We start from the raw sequence: 21159 nt of genomic DNA on the forward strand, positions 1-21159 counted from the left end.
TTGAAATAAATTAAACCTGGTGCATGGATTCTCAATCCTTCCACAAAAAATGGGGGAGGGGAAAGTAAGGGCATTTTACAAATTGGGAGCCCTATTCCCAAGAAAGGGAGTGATATGGCATGGCCATGTCGGAATCACCTGCGGTTCTTTGTCAAAATACCTATGTTCTGGTTTCCCCCGCCACCTCCAATCAGGTTTTGACTCTGGGTCTGAGGTGAACCCAGGCATCATTTTCTAAAGCCCCCACTGGTGATTCTGATGTGAAAACAGAGTACCACTTCTGTGTTTGAGGGGCAGCTAATTCTTTGGCTGGATCTACTTCTGAAAGAATGAACTGGAAGATCTAGCTAGAGGACTCTTTCCGTTATTGCAGAGAGAAATGAATGGCATGGGGACAGGGAGTAGAGGTATCATCAGAGGAGGGGTTCATGGATGGGCCTCAAGCAATCTTAACTTTGGGGGAGTCAGACCACTTTGAGGGTCTGATTAATGTGTAGTTACTCTCCTCAGAAAAATAGACATAAGCTAATTCCCACAAAATTGAGCATATACTTTCAAGGGAGTCTAGACTAAGATTCAGTTTTTGCTTTTGCTATTTTAATTGAATGGATAACAGTCCCACTCATTAAAATAAGGAAAACAAGAGAAGGCAAGATCCCTGGTCTCAGGAAGCTTACAGTCTAGTAGCCAGGAGAAAACAGTAACAAGAAATCAACATACAGAAAAAAAAAAAAAAAAGAATCAATATACACATAGTAGACAATAATCACAAGAATTGTGGGGAAGGGAGAGTTCTGGAACCGAACATTAATTGCAGAATTTGAATATGCCGAATTGGAGAAGATTCTTAGAAACACCTGGTTGGGCCGGGCGCGGTGGTTCACGCCTGTAATCCCAGCAGTTTGGGAGGCTGAGGCGGGCGGATCACTTGAGGCCAGGAGTTTTGAGACCAGCCTGGCCAACGTGGTGAAACCCCGCCTCTACTGAAAATACAAAAATTAATCGGGCATGGTGGCGGGCGCCTGTAATCCCAGCTACTCAGGAGGCTGAGGCGAGAGAATCGCTTGAACCCGAGAGGCAGAGGTTACAGTGAGCCATCATTGCGGCACTGTACTCCAGCCTGAGCGACAGAGCAAGACTCCGTCTCAAAAAAAAAAAAAAAAAAAAAAAGAAAGAAAAGAAAAGAAAAAGAAAAAGAAAAAAAGGGAATGCCTGCTTGTGTAGAGACAGCAGTTTAAAGGAGACAGGTGTGGTACGGAAGCCCCCAAAAGAATAGAGGGCGGACTGACAAAGGCCGGTTGATAAAGGAGAGCCGCCTGTGGGAGGCCAGAGAGGTTGTGTTTGGAACCCAGGCTCATGATGAGCCTAAGATAAAAATGGCATTGATCCATGCTGCTGCTAGAGGTCACTGACATGGTGCCATGGGGTCCCATGGTAGGTTGGGGGTCCGGGGTGGGGGAAGCTGTCAAAACGCTGATGAACACAGTTTATGACGGACTCAGACGAGACCCAGGGAGGAAAGCTGCAAGCTGGCGCTGGGAGGTCGGCCTTGGTGTCTGCTGTTCATTGCCAGGGTCCGAAGTTGGCTCTGTGTTTGTTCAATAGGATGGAAAAAAAAAAAAAACAAAAACCGCGGGACAGCGCTGAGTGGAGGAGAACTACATTCAGTCAATGGGCATGAAAATGAATTTTAGCTGCTTTGTGCAAAAACCCTAGGTGTGCGGACGAAAGAGAGCCAGGCAGAAGGTTACAACAGGTCAGGAATAAATAACCACCAGGCGGAGGATCCAAGATTCTGTCCTTCCTTTTGTTGGATGAGGAGCGCCAGGCAAACGCGTCCACAAAGGCTTCGGAAGGAAGCGGCTCGCCCGTCCACACCCGGCTCCTGCCCCGGGTGACTATTAGGGGCCCCGGGGGGGTGGCAGAAGCCCGAGACCCAGGGGATCAACTCTCCCCGAAGGCCTAGCAGCGGGGACCCCAGAATAAGTCGGGGGCGGGCCCCGGCGCGGCAGGAGGGGGCCGGGCGGGCGGGTGAGCAGATCCCACCCCTTCCTGAAGGAAGCGCCCTACCCGCCGCGACTGCTGCCGCCGCCGCCACCGCAGCAGGTCACAGCCCCTCGAGGCGACAGCGGCCCCGCCGCACCAGAGCAGGTAGGCGCGGCGCCCCCTCCCCTGCCTGGGCCCGTCGCGCAGCCAGGGGGCGTCCGGCCCGGCCCCGCGCGCAGCCCGCAGGCGGAGACCGGGGACGGCGGGGGCTGCAGCGCGGCTGGGGCAGCTGGGTCCGCCCGGCTGCGGGGCCCTGCTCGGCTGCGGCCCCCTCCCATAGCGTCCCGGGCGCGGGGCCGCCCGCCCGAGCCCTCCGCGGGCGCACGCTCCCCGGCAAGTCCAGGAGTCGGTGCCGGCTCTGCCCCGCGAGCTGCGAACGCCCGAGCCGGCGCGCCTCGGTCCCCGCCGCCGCAGTGCCGCCAGCCAGCCCGCCCGCTGCGGCCCCGGCCCCGGCCCCGGCCCCGTCCTTTGACAGGTGTCCCCACCCGACGCCCCATCATCTCGTTATCGGGTGGACTCGGGTGAGAAGCGACCCCAAGTTTGACCTCCCGGTCCCTGTGCCATTCTCCCTGCACTTTGCCGTTAGCCAGGTCAGACTGGCTCGGGAAGCAGGGGATCTGGGAAGGAGGCACTAACTTGCTTTGCCCTGTGTACCGCCCTCCACTCTAAATGCACAGTCTTCCTTCCTTTCGTGGGCGCACACTTGGGAAGAAATGGGATTTTTAGTTTTTCGGCGGGAGGCCGTGGTAGGTGGGTTACCTAGGCTCTTTGGTAATCTGCTGCAATAAAAAAGTGATTAGCTTTGGGTTCTGGAGAGAGTCCTTGAGTGGTTTTCCCCTCCTTAAATGAATCAAATGGAGTATGAGAGGGTTTTCCCATTTTAAATTCATACTCCTTTTCTCTCTACTCATTCCTTTCCTCCACCCCTACCCCCACAGCACTTTATGATGTCCCAAACATTTCACTGATCTTTTTGGTCAGGTTTATTCCGGCCAGACCGCCTTTCACGGTTGGGCCAGGATTGTGACTGCATGTGGGAACATAGCTCAGGTAGAATGGAAGTCCATCTTCCCGAGTGAACCCACTCCGATGTCCTACATGCGAGGTCCTGTTGGGGAACCAGATATACTAATGCCATGTTGAAAAACAAAACCAAACAGTTACTGGATCTAAAACAATAACAAAGCCTAAATGGCAGGATCAGTTTCTGCATTTTTCTCTGCTTGAACCAAAGACATTTTAATAGTGCAGGGCTATAACTCCATTCTGGGCAGCAGTTCATCGAAAGGATAGTTGAGTGTGGATTTATAAACTCCATGGTAGCAGTCATTAAACTGACCTACTTAAAGTTTCCTATTTCAAGGAAAAATTGTTAGGCCCATATATGTGAACGATCAAAGAATTTTAGTCTCAGCTCTCATGTATCAAATCCCAAACTTTTTCTTGTATGTGTTCTAGAGACTCCATGTTTCCAGGATTAACTATAGCTGTCATCTATTAATGAGCTAGAAATGTGAGTTTAATCTTCAAGGCATAAGCATAGGAATTTTAATGGTGTGTCCTTTATACATTATTTAATAAATGTTTTGCAAGTCCCCCAAGTTGGAAGCTCACAAACTGGACATGGTAAATAAAAGGGTAAAGAAGTTTTGCTAACAATAATGACTAGTTGATAGATGTTATGACATTCACAAATATATTAAAGTATTTGAAAAACACTTTAATGCATGTTTATTATAATCTGCCATTAGCTGAATGCAATCTGTTTGCAGTATTTAAATTGGCATTTAAGTCTTCAGAGCAATTGCTTAATTCATGCATTTCTTACAAATACCTTTTCCATGTTGCTTTGTGGGGGGATAATTTGCTCTATGGAGTAATTTTTTTTTTGCGTGAACACAATAATGCGTTATATTTAGCCTTTGTTGTAGAACTACCACAATCATGTTCACAATGACCTTGCAGGGGTTTTTGGGCTCACTTTATCTGCTTTGCAATTGTCAAGAGAGAAGGCCCTTTGCTTTACACTCTTGGCTGTCTTCCTGCTTTGTCTCCCCTGTGACCCACACCTCTTTAGTACAGTGGGTCAGATTAGCAGGGCAGCCTGGAGTCATGAGAGAGGAAAAGCTAGCTGGACCCCGCAATCTCAGCCATTTGGTTTCACTGTAATCTGGCCATTTGGGATCAGTTCAGTAACCAATTAAGCAAGACAAGCACTGACAAGATAACGTATTACTTCTCAGTCATCCCCTTTCACAGAAGAATCTGTAACACTTAGAATCAGCACTACGGTGTGATTAGGTTCTGGTAAGGGTCCAATGAGATGTGTGCTGAAGTTCCCAAAACATTATAGGGTCCAAGTGTTATTGAATCCAGGTCTAAGTTCATGAAAAGCGTAGGACTAGACACAGGTGTGTAATAAGTGTGTCCCTACTTTTTTTGTTTGTTTGTTTTTGAGGCGGAGTCTCACTCTCGCCCAGGCTGGAGTGCAGAGGCACAATCTCAGCTCACTGCAACCTCCGCCTCTTGGGTTCAAGCGATTCTCCTGCCTCAGTCTCCCAAGTAGCTGGGATTACAGGCGTCCACCAGCATGCCTGGCTAATTTTTTTTTTTTTTTTTTTTTTTTTTTGTATTTTTAGTAGAGACGGGGTTTTACCATGTTGATCAGGCTGGTCTTGAATTCTTGACCTCAATTGAGCCACCCGCCTCGGCCTCCCAAAGTGCTGGGAATACAGCCAGGAGCCGCTGTGTCCAGCCCCTGTCACATGGGTCCGTGTGAAGAGACTCTACCAACAGGCTTTGTGTGAGCAACAAGGCTGTTTATTTCACCTGGGTGCATGTGGGCTGAGTCCGAAAAAGGAGTCAGCAAAGGGTGGTGGGATTATCATTAGTTTTTGTAGGTTTTGGGATAGGCGGTGGAGTTACGAGTAATGTTTTGCGGGCAGGGGGTGGATCTCACAAAGTACATTCTCAAGGGTGGGGAGAATTAACAAAGAACCTTTTTAGGGGTGGGGGAAATTACAAAGAACCTTCTTAAGTGTGGGGGAGATTACAAAGTACATTGATCAGTTAGGGTGGGGAAGAAACAAATCACAATGGTGGAATGTCATCAGTTAAGGCTATTTTCACTTCTTTTGTGCATCTTCAGTTGCTTCAGGCCATCTGGATGTATACGTGCAGGTCACAGGGGATATGATGGCTTAGCTTGGGCTCAGAAGCCTGACAGCCCCTACTTATTTTAACTATAAATTTTTACTCCTGGAGCTGATGGTGCCATGTATCTTTATATTTTTTCATAGTTGTTCTAAGTATTTTAAAACTTGTTCATAATTATTGGAACTTTAAGTTATTGTTATCACCAAATATCATTTCCTGGTATGTTTAGATTTTTTTTTTTTTCTGGTATGTTTAGATTTTGAAAGACAACTTGTGGCAGTGGAAAATCAGTCATCATGCAAAGAGATTTTAGATCAGCCATTTAGAATATTTTGAGATAATCGTGAAATCTTTGGCAGTAGCCTTCAAATTCAGCCCCAAACTATTCTGAGTCAAACCAGCTTTGGTAGGTAGGGCTTGAAGCTCTTTTACTAAGTAAGAAATTAATATTTTCCTTTTTGGCATCTATAAACAGCCTTTTCTAGATCAGTGCTGTCCAAAAGAACTTTCTGCATTGCTGGACATGTTCTGTAATCTGTCCAGTATGATAGCCATGAGCCACATGTGGCTATTGAACACTTGAAATGTGGGCTAGTGTAATTGAGGAACTGAATTTTACATTTTATTTAGCCTTAATTAATTTAAATAGCCACATGAGGCTAGTGGCTACCATATTGGACAGTATAGTTCTGAATTTTCTCTCCATATTTCCTAGAGAGATAGCATTTAAAGGCAATTATCCTTTAATTAGAAAAAAAAAGTGGCAATTGGCATTGATAATACCAGAATTGAGATTTGACTTCATAATCCTATTGCTATGAAAAACCACTTGTGAGGCCACGTGCAGTGTCTCAAGCTTGTAATCCCAGCACTTCGGGAGGCTGAGGCAGGTGGATCATGAAGTCAGGAGTTTGAGACCAGCCTGGCCAATACAGTGAAACCCTGTCTCTACTAAAAATACCAAAAAAAAATTAGCTGCGCATGGTGGCAGGTACCTGTAATCCCAGCTACTCGGGAGAGTGAGACAGGAGAATCGCTTGGTCCCGGGAGAGGCAGAGGTTGCAGTGAGCCAAGATCGTGCCACTGCACTCCAGCCTGGGCGACAGAGCTAGACTCTATATCAAAAAAAAAGAAAAAGAAAAGAAAAACCACTTGTACTTGCTCTAAAGAAGATATTTTGTGCTGAAGTTCAACCCTACTCTAAAAACTGTTTCTCTTTTTAATTTCTATGTGTCTGCTAGCCTCAATAATGAGCATCACCCAGAGTTGTTTAGATGCCTGGCCCCTCGTGTCAGTGTTCATGAACTTGGGCTTATTTGCTCTTTTGCACATTATAGATCATGTATTCTTAGAGTCAGTTTCTGTACGTTTCAATTTTTCAAGGGAGAGGAGGTTCAGAGAAAGTTAGGAAGTAGGTAGTGATGCACAACTCTCGCACTCTTCCCCTGATTACAATCACAGAGACCCTGTGAAAAGTCTGACAAATGGGTACCCCTGGCTCCAGGAGCAGCCGAAGCCTCTGCCTCTGTTGGTTTCTGCCCTTCTTGTCTGGTTTCTTTCCCTTAGGTTTCAAACCCAGATCCTCTTGCTCAAGTCTAGCCTGTGGAGATTACCAAATCCACTTAAGGTGTAACCTACCATTATTTTTAGTAAAGCCATTAAAATGGGATTTGATTTAGCATCGAGCATGTTGTTTCCATTTTTAAACTAATTTGCTTTGATTAAAGCCATTATTTTGATCATGGAGAGGGACATGTTGTTAATTAGACTGTTTTACAAGACACTGCCTCTCATGTTTCTTGGGTGAGTGATGCTCTCGCACCCAGCATAGGTATCTAGGGTACTTCTCTCCAGGCCAGAGCTCAGGGTCCTGGGGGTTCCCCTCCTCTGGAAGGGACTCTTCCTCAATCAATTATTTAAAAATTTATTGACTATGTTTGTGCCTACTAATTATAGGTTGAAATAACTCCCAAATTATCTCTGTGTTGAAGATATTAACACCCCCTGATAACATTTCCCAAATTAGTGTCCATCCCATAGGGTGATGGGGATGCTTGAATAAATGCTCCATATAATCTTTTTTATTATTTTTTTGGAGATTTATAATGCACAATAGCATGGTAAAGCCTCTAAGATGAGATACATATACTTATTTAACTTTTTATTGTTATTGTTTTCTGTTCTTTTCTTTTCTCTTTTAATAGAGACAGAGTCTCACTCACTCTGTCACCCAGAATGCTCAGTGCATTCTTGAACTCCTGGCCTCAAGGGATCCGCCCACTTCAGCCCCCCAAGTAGCTGGAACTACAGGCGTGTGCCACCATGCCTGGCTGTTAGTGTTTTCAAAACAATTTTTCTTACAACACTTACTGTAGTATTTTTCAAATTACATGTCTTGGGTCATAAAATCAATTGAGCAGGTTAGGATCAGCATTTTTCTTGATGAAATAAAATGTGTAATAGAAGTGGTCACTGTGCATCCTTTTTATTGAGGGTTACTAGTGTTTGATGAAACTTTGGCTCCTCCGTGTATAACAAGTACCAGGCCACAAGGCAGTGGAGAGTAGTGGTTCAGAGCACTAGAGAGTCTGGGCACGTTGGCTCACGCCTGTAATCCCAACACTTTGGGAGGCCAAGGCAGGTGGATCACTTGAGGTCAGGAGTTCAAGACCAGCCTGGCCAACATGGCAAAACCCCGTCTCTACTAAAAATACAAAATTATCCGGGTGTGGTGATGTGTGCCTGTAATCCTCCCTCCAAGAAAAAAAAAAAACAACACTAGAAAAGCAGGACCCCGGACCCCTAGGTTCAAATCCTAACTCTGCACCACTCAGTCCATATGTAATAAGCAGCATATATGCATATTTATTATTTGCATTATTATTACATAAGTGTATATGTGTATACTGGTTCATGATGTAAAATATTGCCTATGAAACTAGGCTTGGGATCCACTTGAGGAAACACTGACCTAAGACAAAAATAATAGCTAACAGTGAGTAACATTATTGAGTGCTTACCAAGTCCTCCATGCTGAATGCTTTGCATCTTATCTTGTCTCTCACAACAGTCCTTTGGTGTAGGTATTGCCATTATCCCGCAGTACCTACATCCCAGTAAGTAGTGAAGGCAGAATAGGAACCCACGCAATCTGGTGACAGCCCAAGCGTTCAACCACCTCACCTCCCATCTTACAATGTGATAGCAATACATAGATGTACATCTACAAAACTGTGAGGCTCAAAAATTGTAGAGCATTGTACAAGTGCGGAAATAAGCTGATGCCAGTTATTTTCTGTGTAAGAGGAGGCCTGATGGGGGATAGGGGAATCATTGCACATTTAGGCAGGAAGAGACCTCACTGCTGCCAGCCTGTGGTCTCTGAAGGTTAATGCCCTTGAAAAAACAGCTATATGCCCAAAGAAATATGCTTGTCCCAGAGACTGACTACAGATTTTGTCTCCAGAGCTGTCTTCCTTCCCTGCTAACCACTTCCTAACTTCTGCACACATTTGTTTGTAGCAGATAGTGACAAATGGTCTCAGTGGATACGTCCGTCTTATAAATCTACCACTATTTACTACATCCTAAGTTATTTGTCTTTTCAAAATCACCTCCTGCCCACAAGTGCCTCGTGACATAGTTTTAATAAAATATATAGAAAACAATGTTGTTTTAAGAATTTCATATGACAAAAGAAGTCTTGAAAGTGAGGCTGGAAATATTTTTTCTCCAGTGCAATCTAGAAAGTAAAACTAATTTCATTTTGGAAGTAGATTTCAGTTTTCCTTAAAGGTCAAACTTAATGTAATCGAATCACTTAAAGTCCATAGACTTTGTCAGGTAGACTAGAAGAGGCAACAGCTTGCCATCATGCTTACTTTCCTTTAAAAAGTACAGAAGCTGTGTCTAACATGTGGAAAATTCTAAAGCTATTCAGATTTTGTTCAAGGCTGTAGAATCTTCCATCTCTGAGGACAGTGATCCAGACTCTATCTGTGGAATACAAAGGGGCAAGATGAACTGCCTTTGAGAAAACATTGAAAGTGGGGTAATACTTTTAGACAAGTGTAGACAAAGTTTAAGAAGTAACTATGCTTAACTATGGCGGTATAGGAAATTAGCCCATACTTTAAATGATATTATTTAACTTTGAAGCAATTATAATGAATTATGACAATCAACTGAATATAAACATAAATGTCTCCAAAAATAGCATAGCTTTACTATTCATCAAACATTTCATTTATTAACAAAGTAGATTTCTTACTCTTTTTTTTACACTTATGATGACTTGACTGCCAAAGAAATATTTAAATGGCAATAATTAGAAGTTTTAAAGCATAAATTAAAACTGTATGTAGCTAAAATTAACATTATATATTTTTTAAACTGTGCTGGTTGATAAAATAGTCTTTCAAGTTATTTTCATTCTGTTGATTCATGAGTGAATAGTGTTAATTAAGAAATGTTGATACCATTGTAATGCAATCCCAATAGAAATAGTATTTTTTTACTGAACTTGGAGTATTTGCAAATTAAAATTAGAATTCTGTAATATAATCATCCTGGAATTTCTAATGGAAATATATCTCCTGGAATTTCTAAATTCTAGTTTGCACTGAAACTTAAAGTATATTTATGTAGAAACACTGATAACTAAAATATACCTACATGTAGTAGCAGGAATATTAACTTGTGGGTGACATTTTTTCTGCCTTTGTGGTATTATGTTCCCACATACCATAGACTTCAAAAGTATGGCATTTTGAAACATTTTCCAGTCTTGTCATTGACAGCACAGTATTCACAAGAACCATATTTATCTCCTGTAATTTTAGCAGCTAATAGAATTGTTCTTGAGAAAGCTGATTATCTTTTCTGTGACATTTTGATTGGTGTTTCCCCATTTTAATTTCAGCTTACATGTGGCATAAAATTGATTTATAGGAAAAGGAGTGGCTTGCCATTTTATAACAAAATTTTGATTGTATATGTATGCACATAAAAATAAAGATGAAAATTCTCCATTAACTGATTCGCAGAACGATACAGTTATGATCCAAATAGTGGCACGTCGTGATCTTTTAAGATCAAGCCACTGACCCAAATCAGTGTTCACTTACAGAATCATAAATGTAGCAATTCAGAAATGTTGCTTTTTATTAGCTATTGTACAATATTTGTGAAGTCCCTAGCACAGTCCTTGGCTCAGAGTGACTTTTTTTTCACTCTTCTTTCTTGTTCATAACACAAGTTCTAACTTATTTTATCGAAATGGGAAATTAAAGAGGATTTTCTGGATGATAACTGCTCCCCTGTTCAGTGTCTCAGAGCCAGAAAATGCCTTTGGAAGGCACGCAATTTATTTCTTAGAGTCTTGGCTTGACCATAGCCATCACAGAAGGATGAGACTCCATTCCACTTTGGTCTATGAATATTTTATATTAGTTCTCAACATATTGTTTGTCCAAGACAACTTAACATGACTCTGATGTTGTACCTTAAGGCTTACTTCGGTTTCATCCGGCTTCTAGTTTGTTTGCTTGTTGCATATTTACCTTGCCTTTCCAAATAAATCATTATCTCTTTGTGTTTAGAAATTATATTAAGTAAATGTTTTTGTCTTAGGGCATTTGATGTTTTTTCGATAGGAGTCAGCTATTTTGTAAATAAAGTCCAATTGGAACACAGCCATACCCATTGTTTACATGTTACCTGTGACTGCCTCTACATGAACACTGAAGAGTTGAGTAACTGGAACAGAGACCAGGTGGCCCATAAAGGTGACAATGCACTGGCTAGCCTGTCATTGACTGAATTTTTAATTTTGATTAATTCAAATTTTAATAGCCTCTGTGGCTACTGGACAGCAGTTTCAGATGGAACACAAAGGTGTTCTTTCCTCCAGCCAGTTAACTAATGTGATCTGGCTTCTTGTGCTGCCCTAAGATGCAGCACCCTTCCACTGGGTTCTTCAGACAGACCATTGACCTTTGCCCATGGCTGGCCTGGGCAGACCCTGGACTGAAGAAGTTCTTAATGAGTTGCTACTTTGGACAGCACCACAAGCCCAGAAGAGATGGCAAGCGAGGCAGGGGGCAGAGGTTCTCAACCGTGGCTGCACAAAAAATCATCTGACGAACTCTACAATTCCAGCAGCACCCCAAATCTATTAAATCAGAATCTCTGGGTGGGTCGGGGAGCTCAGACACCAAACTTTTTTTTTAAAAGCTTCCCAGATGATTTCATTGTGCTCTACTGGCTAGGCAACATCACAGGTGAGCTAGGTAGCCTGTGTACTTCAGAATTCCACCAGGTCATCACAGGCAAGCTTATGGGCAGATGGGCAGGGAAATGGACACATGAAGGCCAGTGGACACCTAGCTTAGCTTAACAGGAAAGCTCTGGTGGGGACTGAGCTGTTTTCCCACCTGGTTTCTCTAGCACCAGGGCCCATTTGCTCAGTAGGGCCAAAGTGTAGATTTGTGTGTGACAGAGGTGAGCTTCAAAGAAGGAAAAATGCAGGATCTTCCAACTCACACATCCAGTGCTTTCTACTTATGTATTCAGAAACATTTATAGAGCACGTTTTAATACATTTTTGTGTTGCTATAAAGGAATACCCGAGGGTAGTGGGTAATTTATAAAGAAAAGAGGTTTATTTGGCTCCTAGTTTTGCAGGCTGTACGAGAAGCATGGTGCCAACATCTGGTTCTGGTGTGGGCTTCAGGCTGTTTCCACTCATGGTGGAAGGTGTGGGGGAGCCAGTGTGTGCAGAAATCACATGCCGAGAGAGGAGGCAACCAGAGAGAAGGGAGGGAGGGGACAGCCTCTTTTTAACAACCAGCTTTCTTGGGAACTCATAGAGTGAAAACTTATTACTGTGAGGTTGCTACCAAGACATTTATGAAGGATCAGCCCCATTACCTAAACCCCTCCCATTAGTCCCCACCGCTAACATTGGGTATCAAATTTCAACATAAGGTTTGGAGGGATCAAATATCCAAACTATACCAGAGTGCCTACTGCATGTTTAAGATATGCCACACTTATTCAGTCTAGTGGGGTGACCGCCATGTAAACAGTTACCATACAGTGGGGTAAGCATGCTAATTGAGAGGCATCCTAGGGTACCATGAGAACATGAGGGGCAGCCGCCCTGGATAGATAAGGGGAGAGACATCAGGTGGTGCTTTCCAGAGATGGTGACACCCAAGCTGAGTCTTATAGGATCAAAAAGAGTAGTCACGTGAAAAGGGGAAAATGAAAAAAAGCAGATACACACTGGGATGAGGCCCTGGCTGACTTTTCTGTCCCTAAGTCTGAACACTATAAGATAGCTCCTTCCTGAGGAAGACTCTCCCTGCTATTTTAGCAAACCTCATGGAATGTCCTTATTTTAACTGGCCTTTACCATTTACTCATTCACTCATTCATTCAAATATGATTTATTGAAGCATTGCTATGTGTAGCCATAATCTAGGTATTGGTGATAGAGCAATGAACAAAATGGACATTTCTGTCCTCAGGGAGCTTTACATTATAGTGGGGAAGACAGACCGTAGATAAATAAATAGTATAGTGTATGCTGTATGTGCTATGGAGAAAAAAAATCATGGTAAAGAATTTGGGGGTGCGGAGAATGTTTTCTAAGAACTACAAGTCTCATTGCTGAATGAGGCAACCCCCTTCCACCCTTTGTCATCCCAACTCTTCATTCAACTCCCAGTCACTCCTGTTTATTTCTTAAAGAACTGACAATCTGGCTCCATGTCTTCCTGTACCTCCCTTTCTCCCCCAACTCTTGCAGTAACTTATGGCAATGACATCATCCTAGAGGGTCTGACCGATGAATTCAGCCTCAAACTCCATTGGACCTTCTTAGCATCTTCACCTCCACTAAACCATACCTACTCACTCTCAAGCCTTCACCCAAACTCTTGTCTGGCTGCTATTTTTTCACCTCAGAAATCTTAACCCCACTATCCCATTCTCTGAACATAACTGTGCATCCTTTGAACATAACTGTGCATCCTGCCAGCTCTTCCTTTCTTTGTTTCTTTTTTTTTTTTTTTTGAGACGGAGTCTCGCTCTGTCGCCCAGGCTGGAGTGCAGTGGTGCGATCTCGGCTCACTGCAAGCTCCGCCTCCCGGGTTCACGCCATTCTCCTGGCTTAGCCTCTCTGAGTTGCTGGGACTACCGGCGCCCGCCACCACGCCTGGCTAATTTTTTGTACTTTTAGTAGAAACAGGGTTTCACCGTGGTCTTGATCTCCTGACCTCGTGATCCGCCCACCTCGGCCTCCCAAAGTGCTGGGATTACAAGCATGAGCCACCGTGCCCGGCTCCTTCCAGCTCTTTCATACCCTACTCCTCAATCTATTTTTTCATTGAGACCTCTAGTCTCTTGACTTCCCACAGCTGTCCAAACTCTTTCTTATATATCCATCTGTATCTCTGTTTTCACAGTGCTATAAAGAACGGCCCAAGAGTGGGTAATTTATCAAGGAAAGTTCTGCATGGCTAGGGAGGCCTCAGCAAACTTAAAATCATGGCAGAAGGGGAAGCAGGCACGTCTTACATGGCTGCAGGTGAGAGAGAGAGTGAGTTCATGAGAGTTCATGAGAGAGAGCATGTGAAGGTGGAACTGTTAAACACTTATAAAACCATCAGATCTTGTGAGAACTCACTCACTACCATGAGAACAGCATGGGGAAACTGCCCTCTTGATTTAGTCACCTCCCACCAGGCCCCTCCCTCAACACATGGGGATTATTGGGATTACAGTTCTAGGTGAGATTTGGGTGGGGACACAGAGCCAAACCATATCAACCTCCTTTCCTCAGAGGATATGATGTCCATTTTTCTTTGTGTTTAAGACCAGCACATCACCGGAACCCCTAATGCCATCTCCTCTCACTTCCTTTGGGTCCGGGGTTTTTGCTCTATTATTATATTCCTCTCTTCTGTGGTCCTGTACCTCTCTCTGCTCTTTGCTAGCTCCTTCCCATCAGACAAGCATTTGCAAATTTCTTCCATTCTAAAAAATAATTCTCCTGGGTTAAATAAATTAAGGTAGATCTCTACAATAGAATACTATACAGTCCTCTGAAATGTTGACGGAGTTGTATATATCTCCAATAAAGAGATGATTACAAAAAGAAGTGAAAAAGTTTAAAGAGCTTTTTTAAGTGATTTCCTTTTTAAATTTTAATTATTTACATGTTTAATCCTTACTTGTGGTAAAATCCACATAACGGAATTGACCACCTTCACTATTTTTAAGTGTACAGTTCCGTAGTCCCAAGTATATTAACATTGCTGTACATCCAATCTCCAAAACTTCTTTCGTCTTACAGAACTGAAACTCTACACCCATTAAACAACTCCCCATATCCTCCTACCCCTAGCCCCTGGCAACCATTATTCTACTTTTCTCTATGAATTTAATTTCTCTAGATACCTCATATAAGTGGAATCATATGGTATAGTATTTGTCTTTTTGTGGCTGGCTTATTTCACCTAGCGTAATGTCCTCATGATTCATCCATGTTGTAGTATGTGTCATCATTTCCTTCCTTTTTAAGGCTGAATAATATTCCATAGTATATATACCACATTTCAAATCATTTTATTTTTGAAGAAAAATATTTTTGTTAGTATATGTAAGTGTATATATTCATATGAATATATTACATGCAAACATGCACACATATATATATTTGTGCAAAAGATTGCACATCAAATGTAACAGTGGTTATCTCTGAATTGGGGATTTTTTTTTTAGTACTTCTCATCTTCTTCTTTATCACCATCTCTGCCTTCTGAAGTATTTCCAATGAACACATTTCCCTATAGTGAAAGCCAAATCATTGGCTGCAATGCCATTACCCCCAGGATGGGGCACTTGCCCACCTCTCTGGCTCACCTATCACCACTCCCTGACTTACTCATGATTCCCTAAGCATCACAAACTCTGTTTCCTGCACACACAAGTGGTTGGGAACCTTGCAGCCCTGCCCATGCCCTGGCATCTGCATGCAGTGCCTCCTCACCAGCTTAAAGCCTTCACATCCCTGAAGACCCAGCCCAGGGCCATTACCTCCTCGCTTGCCCACCACCTGCCCCAGTGCTGGGTTAGTTTCCTCTCTTTGGAGCTCCCTGGTTTCCTGTACCAATTTCCAGCTGCTGCACTTATTTCCTAATTAATTATCTATGAGTTGCATAGGAGTGGGACTGTGTCTTCGTATTCACTCCATTTAGCACAGAGCCCAGCCAGCAAGCTCAGCAATTTGGGGAGCCACTTTTGGTTCAGAGGGACTGGACTGCAGCATGCTCAGAAAGGCAGTGGGAAAGGAGATGGTAGACTTGCCCTGGGGCCCTTCATTCCACAACACCCTGCTGCCCCTTGCACGAACAATGTAAAGATTTTTAAATATATTACATTTTATTAAAAATAAATGAGATGTTATTGAAAATAAATTTGATATTTAAGTGATTGAAAAACTATGTTTTAATTTTTTAAGTAATTTCAGCTGTTTAGGAGGTACATGTCCAAGTTTGTTACCTAAATATATTGCATGATACTGAAGTTTGGGATACAATTGTTCTCATCACCCAGGTACTGAGCATAGTACCCAATAGTTAGTTTTTCAGTCCTTGCTGTCCTCCCTCCCCTCTCTGGTAGTCCTCATCTTTATGTCCATGAGTACCCATTGTTTAGCTCCCACTTATGAGAACATACAGTATTTGTTTTTCTGTTTCTGCATTAATTCACTGAGGATAATGGCCTCCAGCTGCATCCATGTTGTTGCAAAGGACATGATTTCATTCTTTTTTATGGCTGTATAGTATTCCATGGTGTATATGTACCACATTTTCTTTGACCAGTTCCCCATTGATGGGTACCTAGGTTGATTCCACGTCTTTGCTATTGTGAATAGAGCTGTGATGAACATATGAGTGCATGTGTCTTTTTGGTAGAATGATATATTTTCTTTTGGCTCTATATCCAGTAAGAGGACTGCTGGGTTGAATGGTAGTTCTGTTTCAAGTTCTTTGAACTGCTCCAAACTGCTTTCCACTGTGACTGGACTAATTTATATTCCCACCAACAGTTCCTAAGCATTCCCTTTTCTCTGCAGCCTTGCCAACATCTGTTGTTTTTTGACATTTTAGTAATAGCCATTCTGACTGGTGGGAGATGGTATCACACTGTGGTTTTGATTTGCATTTCTCTGATGATTAAACCTTTTCTTTTCTTTTTTTTTTTAATTTTTGAGACAGTCTTGCTGCGATGCCCAGGTTGGAGTGCAATGGTGCAATCTCAGCTCCCTGCAACCTCCGCCTCCTGAGTTCAAGCTATTCTCCTGCCCCAGTCTCCCAAGTAGCTGGGACTACAGGCGTGTGCCACCATGCCCGGCTGATTTTTGTGTTTTTAGTAGAGATGGGGTTTCACCATATTGGCCAGACTGGTCTCGAACTCCTGACCTCAAATGATCTGCCCACCTTGTCCTCCCAAAGTGCTGGTATTACAGGCGTGAGCCACTGCGCCCAGCTGATTAAACCTTTTTTTTTTTTCATGTTTGTTGGCTGCTTGTATGTCTTTTTTTGAGACGTGTGTGTTCATGTCTTTTGCTCATTTTTTATTTGGGTTATTTGTGTTTTGCTTGTTTAATTGTTTCTTATAAATTCTGGATATTAGACCTTAGTTACGTGCATAGTTTACCAACATTTTCTTCTCCCATTCTGTAGGTTGTCTGTTTACTCTGTTGATAGTTCCTTTGCTGTGCAGAAACTCTTTAGCTTAATTAGGTCCCACTTCTCAATTTTTGTTTTTGTTGCAATTGCTTTTGAGAACTAAGTGGTAAATTCTTTTCCCAAGGTTGATGTCCTGAATGGTGTTTCCTAGGTTTTCTTCTAGGATTCTTATAGTTTGAAACCTTACATTTAAATATTTAATCCATCTTGAGTTAATTTTTGTATATGGTGAAAGGTAGAAGTCCAGTTTTATTTTATTTATTTTATTTTATTTTATTTATTTTTGAGACAGAGTCTCACTCTGTTGCCCAGGCTGGAGTGCAGTGGCGCGATCTTGGCTCACTGCAACCTCCACCTCCCAGGTCACACCATTCTCCTGCCTCAGCCTCCCAAGTAGCTGGGACTACAGGCACCCACCACCATGCCCGGCTAATTTTTTGTATTTTTAGTAGAGACTGGGTTTCACTGTGTTAGCCAAGATGGTCTCGATCTCCTGGCCTCGTAATCTGCCCGCCTCGGCCTCCCAAAGTGCTGGGATTACAGACGTGAGCCACCACGCCCGGCCTCAGTTTTATTTTTCTGCATAAGGCTAGCCAGCTATCCCAGCAGCATTTACTGAGTAGGGAGTCCTTTCCCCATTGCCTATTTTTTGTCAATTTTGTCAAAGATCAGGTGGCTGCAGGTGTGTGGCATTAATTCTGTGTTTATTCTGTTCCACTAGTCTGTCTGTTTTTGTACCCGTACTATGCTGTTTTGATTACTGTAACCTTATAGTATAGTCTGAAGTTGGGTAATGTGATACCTCTGGTTTTGTTCTTTATGCTTAGGATTGCTTTGGTTATTCCAGCTCTTGTTTGGTTCCATGTGGATTTTAGAATAGGTTTTTTCTAGTTCTGTGGGAAATGACATTGGTAGTTTGATAGGAATAGTGTTGAATTTGTAGATTGTTTTAGGAAGAACAGCCATTTTAATAATATTGATTCTTCCAATCTGTGAGCACAGAATGTTTTCCATTCGGTTGTGTCATCTGTAATTTCTTTCAGCAGTGTTTTGTAGTTCTCCTTATAGAGATCGTTCACCTCCTTGGTTAGATATATTCCTAGATTTTTTGTTTTATTTTGTTTTTTGCAGCTATTGTAAATGGGATTGTGTTCTTGATTTGGCTCTTAGCTTTTTTTTTTTTGTTTTTTTGAGACAGAGTCTCCCTCTGTCATCCAGGCTGGAGCGCAATGGTGCAATCTCAGCTCACTGCAACCTCCGCCTCCTGGGTTCCAGCAATTCTCATGCCTCAACCTCCCGAGTAGTTGGGAGGTGTGCACCACCATGTCCAGCTAATTTTTATATTTTTAGTAGAGACAGGGTTTTGCCATGTTGGCCAGGCCGTTCTCAAACTCCTGGGCTTAAGTGATCTGCCAGCCTCAGCCTCCCAAAGTGCTGGGATTACAGGTGTCAGCCACTGTACCTGGCCAAGTTTATAGGATTTTCTAAGTATAGATTCATACCACCCACAAAGAGAGATAGTTTGACTTTTTCTTTTCCTATTTATTATTTTCTTTCTCTTGCCTGATTACTGTGGCAAGGATTTCCAGTACTATGTCAAATAGGAGTGGTGAGAGTGGGCATCCTTGTCTTGCTCCAGTTCTCAAGGGGAACGCTTCCAGGTTTTGCCCATTCAGTATAATGTTGGCTGTGGGTTTGTCCTAGATGGTTCTTATTATTTTGAGGTATGTTCCTTCAATGCCTAGCTTCTTTATTTTTATCATGAAAGAATGTTGGATTGTATTGAAAGCTTTTTCCACGTCTATTGAGATGATCATATGGTTTTTGTTTTTAATTCTGTTTATGTTATGAATCACATTTACCGATTTGCATATGTTGAACCAGCCTTGCATCCCAGAAGTGAAGCCTATGCGATCACGGGGAATTAACTTTTTGATGTGCTGCTGGATTCGATTTGCTAATATTTTGTTGAGGACTTTTGTGTCTATGTTCATCAGGGATATTGGCCTGTAGTTTTCTTTTTTTGTTACATCTTTACCAGATTTTGTTATCAAGGTGATGCTGGCTTCATAAAATGAGTTAGGGAGGAGTCCCTCCTCCTTGATTTTTTGACTAGTTCCAGTAGAATTGGTACCAGCTCTTCCTTGTACATCTGGTAGAATTTGGCTGTGAATACATCTGGTCTGGGGCTTTTTTCATTGGTAGATTTTTTAAAATTACTGCTTAAATTTCAGAACTTGATATTGGTCTGTCCAGAGTTTCATTTTCTGATTCAATCTTGGAAGACTGAAAAACAAACGCTACATTTCAGGTTTTTTTTGTTTTGTTTTTTTTGGCATAGTCTTACTCTGTCACCCAGGCTGGAATATAGTGGTGCAAACATGGCTCACTGCAGCCTCGACCTGCCTGGCTCAAGCCATCCTCCTACCTCAGTCTCCCAAGTAGCTGGGACCACAGGTGTGCACCTCCACACTTGGCTAATTTTTGTATTTTTTGTGCAGACGAGGTTTTGCCATGTTGCCCAGGCTGGTCTCGAACCCCTGGGCTCAAGGAATCCACCTGCCTGGGCCTCCCAAAGTGCTGGGATTACAGGCATGAGCCACTGTGCTCGGCCATACATTTTGATCTTAATGATACTGGTCAACTCTGGCACCTATGCTGGGTCAGGTGGGCAGGGCCTTCTGTTGTGTTGGGCCCATCAGGCATGTTCAATAAATACCTGTTAACTTCCTTAATAACCCTGCTAGTTCCCTGTTATCAAACTTCTCTTCCTTAAATTCATCCACTTTGACAGGCTGGGACAAGAGTTCTTTAACAGCAAAGGAGGCCTCTATTATCACCCTCCAAGTCATGCGATAGTGACTAGCTGCTCACACTACATGTATGATTGACCTTGAACAGGACCCTTATGGGAAATAAAAACAAATCAAAAGATCTGCTACCGACATGGCACCCTAGGGTGTTTAAGCACCTTAGTAGGTGAAAACTTAATGAATATTTACTGCACTTGATGTTGCCAGCTACACCTGGACGGTGAGGGGCAGTTAATATCCGATCGTTCGTAATAGTGGTTCACACTGACAAGCTCAGAAAGGCCATCAAAATTTGGTAAAACAAATCTTGCAAAATGGTGTAGTTAGGTAGTTTGGGGAAATTTTCTTATGTATCAAAGGAGGATCTGTAGGCCTCCCTTAGGGGACATTGAAGGGACAGAAGGAAAAATGAAAGACAGTTTTAATTAGTGTGGAAATGAACTGATTGGAGTGGTCTTCAGCTTCTCAGCCCACAAGGTTTTCTCTTGATTTTTCCTTGAGAGAATTGGCCCTATGTGAATGGTTTACCCAGAGCATCTGAAATAATTTTAGGAAAAATATTGATTGATGACAGGACATTTCATGTTTGAAATGATACATTTTTTAGCTCTTGAATGAGTATGTTGTATATTGGCATAGGTAACCTGTACTATTTGCATCAGAGTCACAGCCTCTTCATTCAATGTTGTCTTCATCCAAGATCAGGTCCTTTTGTAGAAATCTGGCTAGACTAGTTAGTTCTGGTTTTTATATTGTTGTTTTCTTTCATTTTTTTCTAGTAGGCTAGAAAAAGTAGTAACAGCGTTACTTGGAATAAGCATTAGACTTGCAGATGTAATATCAGCATTCAAGTCCTGGCCTAATCACCTGCTATATTGGCTGTGTGCTTGGATAAGTTATTTATTTTAGCTTAGGTTTCCATTTTTCAGCAGTAAAGTGTGGATATACTTGTCTGTCTGGCTCTCTAAACTGTATGTGGTTGAAAGTAGGGGTCATGGCTCATCCACCACTGGAAACTCAATATATGGGATAGATCCTTGCAAGTAAGAACTCTGTAAATATTTGTTGAACAAGTAAGATTGATCTTAAAGAGGAAGTAGAATGAGAAGCAGCAGAGTGTAGTGTTAAGAGCACAGGTCCTGGAGTTAGACCCCCTGGGCCCAATCCTGGTTCCAGTATTCCCAGCAATGTGATGTTGGACAGGTTATTACTTTTGTGCATCTGTAAAAGTGGATGCTAGTACCTACCTCCTAGGGTTGTTGTATTAGTTGTGCCAGGCACATAGTAAGTGCTATATACATAACAGTCATTAATACAGTGCATGAAACATTTTGCAAAGTGCTATTCACATAAAGGTAATATGTATTCCATGAGGTCTTGCT

General features: G+C 42.6%; 1 protein-coding gene across 2 annotated transcripts in view; it reads left to right on the top strand.

The window, feature by feature from the left end:
• The first annotated feature begins 537 nt into the window (after positions 1 to 537).
• TMEM150C (transmembrane protein 150C) overlaps positions 538 to 21159 on the top strand; it is a 93792-nt gene continuing 73170 nt past the window's right edge. The window contains exon 1 of one of the 2 annotated variants that reach the window (XM_063603778.1): positions 538 to 1894. In XM_063603778.1, the coding sequence (XP_063459848.1) occupies positions 1815 to 1894 (80 nt within the window). In that variant the 5' untranslated portion in view covers positions 538 to 1814. Of the gene's footprint in view, positions 1895 to 1941; positions 2152 to 21159 lie in introns of those variants that run through there. The other variant, XM_034958575.3, reaches the window with a different exon arrangement.

Source organism: Pan paniscus, chromosome 3 (genome assembly GCF_029289425.2).
Source record: "Pan paniscus chromosome 3, NHGRI_mPanPan1-v2.0_pri, whole genome shotgun sequence".
NCBI lineage: Eukaryota > Metazoa > Chordata > Mammalia > Primates > Hominidae > Pan > Pan paniscus.